General features: G+C 33.8%; 1 protein-coding gene across 2 annotated transcripts in view; it reads left to right on the top strand.

Moving 5' to 3' along the window:
- The window catches only part of LOC117337258 (CMT1A duplicated region transcript 1 protein-like), a 42,188-nt gene extending 30,031 nt beyond the window's left edge, over positions 1-12,157 (top strand). For both annotated transcript variants that reach the window (XM_033898160.1, XM_033898153.1), the window contains exons 7-10: positions 1,943-2,091; positions 2,241-2,383; positions 2,991-3,149; positions 3,839-12,157. In XM_033898160.1, coding sequence (XP_033754051.1) covers positions 1,943-2,091; positions 2,241-2,383; positions 2,991-3,149; positions 3,839-5,630 — 2,243 coding nt within the window. In that variant the 3' untranslated portion in view covers positions 5,631-12,157. The remainder of the gene's footprint in view (positions 1-1,942; positions 2,092-2,240; positions 2,384-2,990; positions 3,150-3,838) is intronic.
- Positions 12,158-12,571: the final 414 nt, after the last annotated feature.

The following is a 12,571-nucleotide window of genomic DNA, read 5'->3' as shown; positions in this document are numbered from 1 at the left end:
GCAGGCAATTATTGCGAGCAGAAAAAAGGATTTTCATGTCCAAAAGAACAATACCTTCAACTTTGAAATATAAACAAATATTTTTCTTGCAGTTCCAAAATCTAAATGATATTAATTTCATGAGTTATTTCAGAAAATGTTTGTTTAACCATATTGGAGAGGGCATTCAAATATTGACATGGATATTTACGTGACACTGAAGGGCCAACCGTGATTGAATACACAACCCTGTTTGTTAATAAGTCCAATCTTATCAGGATATTTAGTCAGAGTCACGATATGTTAAAAGTCTGTCAAAAAATAATCATTAAAGTCGAAAAATTATGCGAAAACCTAGATATATCTTGGAATATGTTAATTTTTCAAGAAGAATATTTATAAAATCTATTCTGAAAATGGCAGGAAATGCTATAAATAAAGCAGATCGTTCTCACTTTTACTTGCCTAGACTCATGAATATTTTTTGACCAGAAGGGATAACACCTGCAAAATATTTCGTTTTTCCATGATAAGAACATGATGTTGTTAGAAAATGTATGCAGATTCATGCATAGCAAATTTCCCCTTATCTTCACAACATTCCTTATCCCCTTCTCTATGTAACAAATAGTATTTGTTCCTGAAGTTTATTATGGAATTATACGGTTTGAAATTGATTATCATTGCTCTTTAACAATATTGGTACTATTTCCTTTCTCTGTATTTAAAGCCACAAAATGTGATTTGATATACATGTAGATACATGAAAAGATACAAATATTCGTATATTTTTGTCTTCAAACGAGAGTTATTATATAGACTTGAACATTGATGGCCTGGGGCGGCAATAGCTCAGTTGATTAGAGCACCGACCACCTAACCTCAGGTGAAGATCTGTGGTGTGTGGTTCGACGCTCCCTTCCCATGTTTGTTTGTGATTCTTGGAAAGCTGATAAATCAGTCAGTCTGGGCTGTTGTAGTTGTTTTTTTGGGCAAAACACTTTACACTTAAACCCTTATTGCTCTGGATGCATATGGCATGCAAAGGGACTCCTATATGTTGGTCATTGAGGTAGTCACCAACTACTACAAGAAGATCCTACCTCAAAATGACACTGGCTGTTCAGGGGTTGAAACACAACAAAAAAAAAGAAAAAAAAGACATAAAAACAGAAGAAAAAAACCCAGAAAAAAACCCCCAAAAAACTAACACTGACAGCCCTTAAAGTGATATTCATTTTAGACAGGTTTTGCTCAGTCAAACCTGTCTATAAAGGTCACTCACTAGAGTCACAGGAATAGAGGAATTATGTTCTTTATAGCCAGATGCATGGCCTTTACCTATATTCAATCATGAGATATTAGTATTTATACATTATTGCCTTCTTATAGTGCTGTTGAGGGATGGCATAGTGCCCTAGCCAGAGGTGATCCAGTGCCCTAAAAAGATGGAGATATAAAAGTACCTGCATTACACATACTTTTTACTTTGTCAATTTTAATATCCAACTGAATATATTGCTACCAGAGGTCATGTCAGCTTCAGCCATTTTTGTTGTCACCAGTAACAGTGACATCGACTAGGATGTGTGTAAATGTGTGTTGTATGCAAATAGTATGTGTGTGTGAATTTCATATAGGGTTTCTGTATGTATGTGGGAGATACCAAATGATATATATATATAAATAGGGTTTTGTGTATGTATGTGTGAGTATGTAAAGGAGTATTTATATTTTATGTTCTTTGCATTGATGAAAAACTTGAATAAAAAGATAACTAAAAAAAAAAAAAAAAAAAAAAACCAGTGACATCGTTATAGATTCACGTTCAGCCTTCGGCCAAATTTGATAATGCCTGCTCCTCGATAGTGCCTGGAGGAGCGAGTCTATTTTAGACTCATAGCGATCTGCCATGTTACTTTCCAGGAGTGAGCATGTAGTTTTAAACTCTTACGTATTTCAGTTTGGAACATGCAAACTGGGAAGTGTCAGCGGACATTTAAACACCGTAAACCTGTGTGGGCCGTCGCGATGAATGAGGAGCTGTGCATCACTGGATGTGAAGGTGGCAAGGTCAAGGTCTGGGACATAAAGACTGGTGACCTTGTCAAGGTGAGTCACCTTTGACCTTTTATATCTTGTAGTCATTATACATGTATGTGCCACAGAAACTGGACTGATAACTTTGACATATTGTTCAATTTGCCTCACAAAGATGCTGATGTGATGATTTAATTATTTTTTCATTTTATTTATTTTAGATGTTGAATGGACATCACGACCAGGTCACTTCCATCAAGTTTGACAAGTGGCATATTATCACTGGCAGCAAAGATGGTTACGCTTTAGTGTGGAGTGGGCAGGGCTACCTCAACCGCTGTCTCAACGCCCTCAGACACCCAAAGTAAAGTTGTTTTTTAAATCAAATTACTTGTAAAATAAACACAATTATGGTGATACTGTATTTTGTGACAGATTTAAAAAAGAAAAAAAAGTGTATCTATAGTATTTCATTGATAAGTTGGATATCAGAACCCTTTTAAAATCACCAATTACTGATTTCTATATTTTGATACTTGTGCACCTATAGAAAAAATTATTTGTGGGTAACAGGCAAAAACAGGTGTATAGAAATATGATCTGATCATTTTTGGTGATAATAAGACTGCATTTGAATCAGGAATATCATTTTATTAATGTGTCATTTGAAAAGATACATCCACTTATTCAGCCTGCATTCTTAACTTTGTTTCGTTTTTAACTGCGTATATGCATTTTGCATTTACCGCTACATTGACCAATCACATACTTGATCTTGACCAGTAACGCGACCTGTCCTGTCATATCTGGGGCCAAAAGAATATTATATGGCTATGCTGAAAAAGTAGAAAACTTCATCAATTGAAGTTGAACAATTTGAGCGATTTATCAAGATCAGTATTATTCTGTAGAAGTATTTGACAAAAAAGTTAGTCCTCTCCTTAATGTTCCAACCTCGTACTTGTTTCCAGGGCAGTCCTCTGCTTAGAGTTCATGTACCTTCGCGTGATCACGGGATCAGCCGATGGGAGACTCCGCATCTGGAACATGGTCAACGGACAGTGCTGCCGAATAATGCGGGGAAACAGTCGCAGTGATGCAATACAGTCCATCATAGCCATTGGTAACAGGTAAACGAGGATTGCTATGGCAACCAAAGTAATTGGCATTCTATAGTCTGTCGGAACAAGAGTATTTATGGTCGAATGCCTTCTGTTTATTAAAGATCATTGGTTATTATTCTTACTGAAAATTACCATATTTATCTCCAAGTAAGGCCCTGCCAACAAATAAGCCCCCGATTTCAAAACAGTAAGCTACAAGTACCTGGTAATTAAAAAGGAAGCCCTCCCCAAACTTACATACTACTTTTTATTCTCCTGCCATGAAACTGTCCCATCCTGTTGTGTTGTGTCAGGTCCCAATGCAATGTAACTAGCAAGTCTCCAGAACTGCTGATGCAATCCTCACCAGACTGTCGGGTGTCAAATGGCAGTGTCTTTCAGACATTTTCTAGTTTTATAACTGGAGAAGGGGATGATTTCGGTAATGTTTCATTACACGTAGTATTTATGAGTCATTAAAGTTAGCCACAATGTTGAACTCCGGGCAAATTCTCTCCAGGAATAATTGTATAATTTGTTGATGAGTTCATATGCCACTGCAGCTGGTTGCTTCATGAATTTGATAGTAATATAATTTCTCAGTGGTATATGATTAGAAAAAAAGACATGCCAGCATATATGTTACTGTAAAATATCTTTTGGCATTGTACCAGCTAATATGATATCAATTTTAAAACACATTTTTTTTTTGGCAGGATAACCCTGAATACGAGTGTCAACCTACTGGTGCTTAACTTTGAGAAAGTCGAGTGGGATTACACGCTGGAGAATGATAAAGTACCACCCCTGGTCCAGTACAGCTCGTACGCTGACACCCCAATCCGGTCCCTCCCTTACCCCTACATCCGAGCCCAGAGGATGGTACGAGCTGGTGCCACAAACTCAAAAATAGTTCTACATAATCGGCCAGAGGAGCGAAAGGAAAGAATTTCAGAGAGTGGACGGATTCATCCACAATCATCATTCCACGCTCCACAGTTTCCACATAGTGCTAAGGCCCTGAGTACTCGCAGTATGGCAAGTGCTAGACAAATACAGAGTCAGGGCCACACTGATGTGGGGTTGGAAAGTATGCATTTCCCAGCCGGCACTGAGTCCCGTCTGGCACTGTCTGAAGTGAAAACTGCTGTCTCAAGTCGAGGGAAGAGTCGGGCCTCTACCGCTCCTTCAAAGCCGCCACTGCCAAAGACACGACCTTTAACCCACAAGTCTGGGGTATCACAATATAGTGTGATGATTGCCGACCCTAATCCGGATCAGTACGATGACGACGACGATGATGACGAGAATGGACCTTCAGCTTCAGGTCTCAAACGAAGAGTTTCCTGGGCATTTGAGAAGCCACTTCTCCCAAAGTCCAAAGATATTTCTCTTTCAGAGACGAAATCATTGCTACGATCACAGATGCGAATGAAGACCGAGAGTATCGTGCCACCAGATTTCATATATCTGACAGTCAACGCCATTCAGAATTCCATGCGGCCTACAGAAACAACTAGCAATACTCAGGTAAACTTTAAACTAAGGAATAATATTGCTGATACATTAAGAAATAGGCCTAGTTCTTCTCCACCAAAAATCGACCCTCGTACTAAAGTTGGTCCAGGAGAGATAGGGATAGAAAGGTTTATTATTGAGGACAAAGTGGACACAGTTTCAGAATTCTCTGATGTCAAATCTGTAAAATCTATCAAATCAACAAGAGCAAAGGATGATATGATGCCGGATAGTCCGGAAAAAGAAATATACGCTACCCCGTGTGATATCAAGCCTACAAAAATTAAATTAAGAAAAAGTTTGCATTCAAAAAAGACAAAAAGCACTGTGCCAATTGGTCGAGTCATTAGACCAATATCTGCTTCTGCTAAGCGACAGGAAGCAGACCCTGTATTGAAAGCGCGTGGAATTCGACCAGGAACGGCTCCAGCTCTAACAAATCGTCCAGGTACGGGTGTTTCGGTGAGGTCCACTATTGCACCCTCATTGCCTGGTGTGACTCTCCCGCAGAAACCCAAAGGACAATATGGCCTCTCCAGCACAGCTAATGAGTCCAGTATTGTTCCAATGCTCATGTATCCAGCTGACATGAAAGAGAAATTGTCACAGTTGATTCAAGAAAAACGAAGTCAGAGCAAAATTGAAGATGTGCAATCAGCCGGTGATGGGGGTCAGATTTTGGGAAAAGTTAGTGCTTACAATGATCCCATGCGGAGTCATGTAAAATTTGATCTCCGAACATATGAACAGGAAAAGGACTATATCAATAGCATAGAAAAAATGTTCTTGGAACAAAAACTGCGAGAAGAAGAAGAGCTGGAGAAAAAACAACGTTCAGCTTGGCTTGCTCGTGCTAAATCCAGGCCAGGTTCGCAACCACCTTCTTCAAAAGTCCGACCGGGGTCAAATGTTAGCACTCCTAAGTCAAGACCAGGGTCCTTTTGTCCCAATCAAGTGAAAATCCGTCCACATTCACAACCTCCCTGCTGAATGAACACCAAATTCTGTATATAATAGTCTAATAATATATAATATCTAGAGTTATAGTTTTTCCCAGAATATTAAGAATTTATCACTGTCCAAATATCAAAGCATTATAGTATCTGTGATATTTGTTTTTTGCTACATAACAGTTTGATCGGGTTTTAATTTCATTACTGCATGGTCTGCTTATGAATATTCATATTATGATAAATTGATGTTCAGCTTTCAAAGATTTACACATATCTGTGATATTTGTAGCCATTGCTTAACACTTCAAATAGAAATCCACTCGCCAAGTATATAGTCTGAGAAAAATGAAAAATATTTTGTTTGCCATTATCGTACACGTTTATGCATGGTTCATGGTTTTGTTCATTAAATAATCATCTGTAATTCATTTGAACATTTCTGCATGGTGTGTGTTATATGCTAGTGTGCTTCACAGGGAAACAGTGCTATTCTATACTGGTAACCAGGGGTAAAATGGGTAAAAACCATGAATGTGTGATTTTCTGGCAGTAGAATTTTAGAATGATTGAACGGTGCTAGGAATTAGAATAGTTCAGTTTCACTGTGTATGCTATGTGTACCATGATAAAACCGGGAGCACTTGACAGGTAAGATATATATCTTAATGATGTGAAAGAATTATCTTCAAAATATGATGAATAGAATCTTGAACTCCATGTTGTAAAATATGGAATTATTTGAATCAATTAAGCGATGTTTGAATGATGCAATAATAAATCACAGATGAAGGAGGTTTGATTTTAGTTTTGTATGTATTTTGTTAAATTATTGAGCTAATTCAACTTATTTACAAAGAGTTCAAGATTCTGTTTCTCGTAGTTTTAATGAGCATGTGTGTGTTGAAAGTATATAAAACTGATGCACTTGATAAAAATTCTGGTGTTGGGTACCATAGTGCTTGTGTTAACAGTCCCCCATACATCACTCATGCTACTACATCTGTTTCGAAAGTTTAAACTTATAAGTTATGAATTATCTCCCTTTAATTGTATATAAGTTTTGAATTATCTTCCTTTGTTGAATTTTAAATGGTGCTTTATCAGATAAGTAGATTTTCTTTTTAGAATTGCAATATGAAAGATATTTAAACATCTATATCATTTATGAAAAAATTACAGAATCACTATCACATTATAGAGAAATTTAGTTTATTATGGCATCACTAGAATTTTAAAGTTTGGGTATCATTTTGATCAAAATGTGAATGGAAAATATTGAATACCTTTCTTCATAGAATTAGTTTTTACCATGACAACCTGCTGTTTGACTTTCAGGTTAACAGGCTTAACAGATTTAGATGATGGGTGCTGTTAGGAGATTGTTTTGTAATAAAATAGGTGAGCATGCAATGCTAGTCCAACCAAAAGCTTTGGTCTGGATTGTGTGAGCTTTGAGTTGAAACGTGTCGCCACCATTTTATGTGCTGTACCATTCATTTTCATTATATGTCAAACCGTTTAGTTGCCAACACTGGATACCATTGAATCATTGTTTTCTCATTACTAAAAGTGCCTTATATTAAATTTTGTTTTCAACAGCCGCCAAGTTTTCATAATTTTACAATTTATGTTTTTGCTTTTTTAGGTAAATTTTATATTTGTTTGACCTGTATTCGTACATAATAAAAGTGTTTGTTTATAGACTTTTGTATGTTTTCCAATATACATGTATATGTTCATAATCTGTGTTTGTCAAACTTGTCAAATATTAATTAGTTTTTGTAAAAATGTTTTGTATGAACGCTTCTAAAAGCTTGTTTTTTATGTTGTTTTTTTTCAAATTTTTATACAGTGATTTCCTTTCAATTTTTGTTTCCTTGAATGTAATATGTTTAATTGCTTTTTTTGCCTCTAAGGCAAGAATTCTTATCCATTTCAGTTTTTCCATGATTTTTAAACAACAAAGCTTTATCATATTTCTGTAAAAAAACAAACAAAAATGACATAATATATATCTATTGTGAACACTTCCTTACCTGTCTATAGAGACTGTCCAAGGAAGACACCAAATGGTCTCTATAGACAGGTTGTCATTATAGGCAGGTTAGAAAAAAAAAAATTATCTTGTGTTTTCTAAACACTCATGAGATGTTTTAATCTGATTACTTTAATTGTTGAAGAACTGCATCAAATATTAACTTAGGAGAAATTCTAAAGAATGCCAAATTTAAATGTTGATTATCGGTACATGTCTGTTTTTTTGGATACAAGTATTTTTTTTTTTTTTGATACATGTATTTTGTGAATTTGTACTGTATCCCTCTAAATATATTCTAGTAACCAATTGAGGGAGTATTGACAACCAGTAATCTAATATCTGATCGAAACCTTTTAGCACTAAGTGTAAACAAGTTTTTAAAGTGTTAGCGATTAAAAAGGCTGTACAGTGTGATCAATTTCTAAAAAAATCTATTGTTACATTTTTTTCACGATTTGAGGTGAACATGATATGGCCAATGTCAGGCAAGGCTGATCTGACAAATTAGACTTGGGATGCTATTGTTGTAATATATCATGGAGGCTATAGAAATTTGGGGAAGGAAATAGATAAATCAAAATTTCTGAATAATTGTGGTGATATCCATTAAACAATCAAATACAATCAGACTGGAAAAGAAAAAAAGAAAAAGAAAAAAATCATCAAATTAAGTCAAATTTTTAATACCAGGTAATTAGTTAAATAAATTTTAGTTAATTTAAAGACATTATAGCAGTATAATTATAATATTTTGAAGAAAAATATCCATTTGTAAATTCAAATGAGAATAATATTGTTTCAGAATTGGCCTATTCCTGAAAGTACATTTATACCTACAAATACACTGAGAAAATTGACAGCCACAATATAATTTGAGTGGATACAGTACTTATCTGTAGATATTGTTTTGTACTAGATTTGTGATTCAGTCTTATTGTGTAAGTATTTGTTTCACATGTTTACTGTATGTATCTTGTGTAAGTCTTAGTCCTCGTCAGAATTTGGTTTGATAGACTGAATTATATGTACTGTTTTATTTCATCCATTTTGATGTTGTTGTTGCTGTATGTCAGTGTTTAATTGTTAAAATATTTCAAATCTCTTGAAAATTAGTACATAATAAAGTTCTATTTACTTTTTAAAAAAATGTATCTTGAAATTATTGTTTCAAGTTTTCAAGATTTTTTAATGATTCAGAATTCACAGTTTTCTTAATATTTGTCAGATATCTAAAACAGCTTGATACAAAAGAATTATCTTGCTTTGTTAATTGTTCGTCATGATTTGTTTAAACCTGCTATTTTCGTTATAACATACATGTCATATATGCTTTTAATCCCGAGCCTCTGTTTGATGATACCGTATTTATCCTCAATTAAGCCCCCTCTCCTAGTGTACTAGTTAGTATTAAAATTTGGAAAGGGCTTATTTATGAACCTCTTTTAGTGTGATATATAAAAAAATTGATGATTCATCAAAAATGAAGTAGGAGGCTTATTTGTAGGTAGGGGCTTATTTGAGGATAATTATGGTAATAAATTTATACCTGATACATCTAGAGGTGTTCTGGTCATTGTAGTTAAACAATTGAATATATTGGTTTGCTGTTTACTTAACAGATTTAGACATACCGTATATAAAACTATATTTATTTATTTCATATAGAAATTGGTGTGTTACATGTTGAAGTTAGATATTTCAGAGAGAAAAAGAATTTTAGAACAATGATTTAATTATTATTTTGTTCCTGAGATAAGTCATATTTTAATTGTTTATAAGGAAATATTAAATCTTTTCCAGTTTGTCTTGTGATATTTATTTTCAGGGTTATTTGCTCAAAAACAATAATAACAGTATTGTCTTGTATAAAGTTCAATTATTATTATCTGGTACCTGAAAAGAAATAGAAAGTGCAATGCTTGTTATTCTACAAAAGCAGACCAAATTGTACAGATCCATTTTATGCAATAATGTTAGGTAATGTACATGTGCTAAGTGTTAAATTGCTGTTTATTTTCAGTAGATGCGATGAGTCAACAGTTTAGGGAATTTAATGGTTAACACAAAAATTATGAACCAATACCCATCATGTTAAATTTTTAATTTGATTTTGTGTAGTTTTCAAGATGACAATTTAACATCATAGAAAAAGAATTTTTGTTAGATTTGATTTCAGTATAAAGTATATGCTATGTTCTCACTGGAGTCAAAATAAAGATGGTTAGAGGAAACTTTAGTCAGAATGTTTGATGGTTAAGTGAGAGTTTATTAACAACTTTTTGCATATTTTAAGTACAGAATTAAAAACAAAATGAATAAATAAACAATTAAATAAATCATTGCAACATCTTAAACATTTGGTCATATATAGATTACCATAGGGATGTATAATTTGGAAAGAAAAGAATTCTTTTGATGGTACTTTGAGGGCATCAGATGAGTATACCATATTTATTCTCAAATAAGCCCCCTCCCCTAGTGTAATAAGTTTAGTACCATATTATTCTCAATAAAGCCCCCTTCTCCTAGTGTGAAAGTTAAGCATACAAGTTTGGAAGAGGACTTGTTTGTTAAATACTTTAGTTTATTAGTCTAAAATTGGTGATTCTGCAAAAATGATGAAGAGGGCTTATTTGTGGACAGGGGCTTATTTCTAGATAAATTTAGGCGTACACATCACCAGTATAAGTCACAGTACTACATATTGAAGTGTAGGTTCTAGTCAAAGTGTAAAACTTCAGTATAGATTTATATTATTCTCTGAATATTCAGTTACAAACAGTTTGTTTGTGGGTTACTGTCTCCTTAAAGGTTTGTTGATACACTTTAATATTCTTTATATCCGAAATATTACAAGGTATGTTTATACTTGACAATTTGTCATATTGGCATAAAATTTTCAATATTTTTTTCCTGTGTATTTTTCAGAGAGTGTCAACTGCCTGCATAGAGCTCCTTTCAATACAAAATCAAAGTGTATACAAACCATTTAGAATATTTGTGCTTCTGAAAATTAATGGAATTTTGTCATAATAGGTAGTTTTGTATAGTGAAGAATGAAAACCTGTTTGTTTTCTTATTTACATTTTGCCTTACAAGTCAAACACCAGAAAAAAAGATTACAACTTTTATTTTGTTGTTTAAGAAATTGTGATATCATATTTATCCTCCAATAAGCCTCCTGTAAAATTTTAGTATGATAGTTTAGGTTGGGCTTATTGTTATTCTGTAAAAAAAGAATAAGGGGGGCTTATTTGTAGGCAAGGGCTTATTCATGGATAATAGCATGTTTTCTTACTTTCACTAGAATTAATCTCCATTTACCAGTAAAACTGTTAAAACTGTCTACATGTAGTTAACACAAATGTCCGAGTGTCCAATAATTGTGTATTGATTGTGTTATAAGAATGTGATTTTTATAATATGTGTACGACAATAGTATTTTGATATAGCAACTTTGATTAAATATTAATTTACATGTATTGCTAATTATAATTAGTTTGACTACCAGAAAGTATTTTGATTATTGCTAGAATCAAGAGATGTCAGTACGTCTCGACTAGAATCGATCAGATAGTATATCATATAAACTTGTGTTTTTTCATATTCCTTTTTATCATTACAAGTTTATTTTTCAAATATGTAGAGGTAATATAATAAATTCTGGCCTAAATCATCACTTGCTACTTGTCACACACAAGGCCTAATTTGCACATAATATGGGCCTATTTTTCATATGTGCGTAATTGGCCCAATTTTCTCAGAATTTGTTGGCCCATGTCAGTGATTTCATATGTTAAGGAAGATAATCCCTGCACTCTATTCTATCTCTAATGAAGAAGAGTTCTAATTGCTTTCCTACTTGTAGTTGCTTTCCCACTTACTATAATAGCAAAGACAAAAGACATACATTCATTGTATATTTGATTATTTTTCACACACAAAAAACCCAACATTGTGGCTCCAAAGCATGGATTCATTTCCAGTTCTAAAAATAAAAGAAAAAATGTAGGAAGATACAGCATATACTTCACCCATTAAGTTCTTGGCAACAAAATTTACTGGAAATTATTTCAAATGGTTTAGCCCAGAACCTATGACTGGTTCCTGTGACTAAAGGGGAGACAACTTACATGTAACAGTAAAATAGTGTACAAAAGCTGTATACAGTAGAAAAGTGTTACTGTTTTAACTTATTCAAATTGTTAGGCCTTGCATTCCATTCACTGGTCCAATTTGATGTGGCCAACTGTTTTCATAATTACATCCTATTTTTTTTTTCCTAAGCTGTCTTTTAAATGTTATGCTGAGTTTTGAGCATGGCCTCAAAGTGTGGTTTTATGGATTGGCCATCTCTCTCACCTATAGATAGATTATGTAAAAAAAAAATACTTAAAGTATTCTGTATTGTCTTTAGGGATAAGGGAAGAATTGTGTATCACTGTATCTTAATTTTATAAACAACAGATATTTATGAATTTCCCTATTAGATATATTTTCAATACTATTAAATTGTTTCAATTGAGTTTCAACTGTATTTGTTATATATTATCAAATATACTAACAGATAACTTCATTTGACTAAGTTGCCCATTTGCTGGATTTATTGCTGGTTAACAGCCAGGGTAATTTTGAGATGGAATCTTCCTGTAGTAGTTGGTGGCTACCTCAACTAACAACATACCGAGGCACATCACGTTTCTTGCCCAAGGATACAACAACGACAGGTGATTACGGGCTTCCTATTGAGACATCAAACCTATCTTGAAATAACCTCTAAATTCGTCCTGCCCTGTGACCTTCAAAGTGAATAATTATTTTTAACAAAGATAGCCAACCACCCCAACAATCTTGTAAACCAATAGCATCATTAACCATTGTCTTCTGCTTATTTTGAAGTAATTTAAATGTTTTGACAATTTGTATCCACGTGACCATAG

The sequence above is a fragment of the Pecten maximus genome, chromosome 1 (assembly GCF_902652985.1).
Source record: "Pecten maximus chromosome 1, xPecMax1.1, whole genome shotgun sequence".
Taxonomy (NCBI): Eukaryota; Metazoa; Mollusca; class Bivalvia; order Pectinida; family Pectinidae; genus Pecten; species Pecten maximus.
The sequence above is the reverse complement of the archived record's forward strand: the minus strand, read 5'-3'. Positions and strand labels throughout refer to the sequence as shown.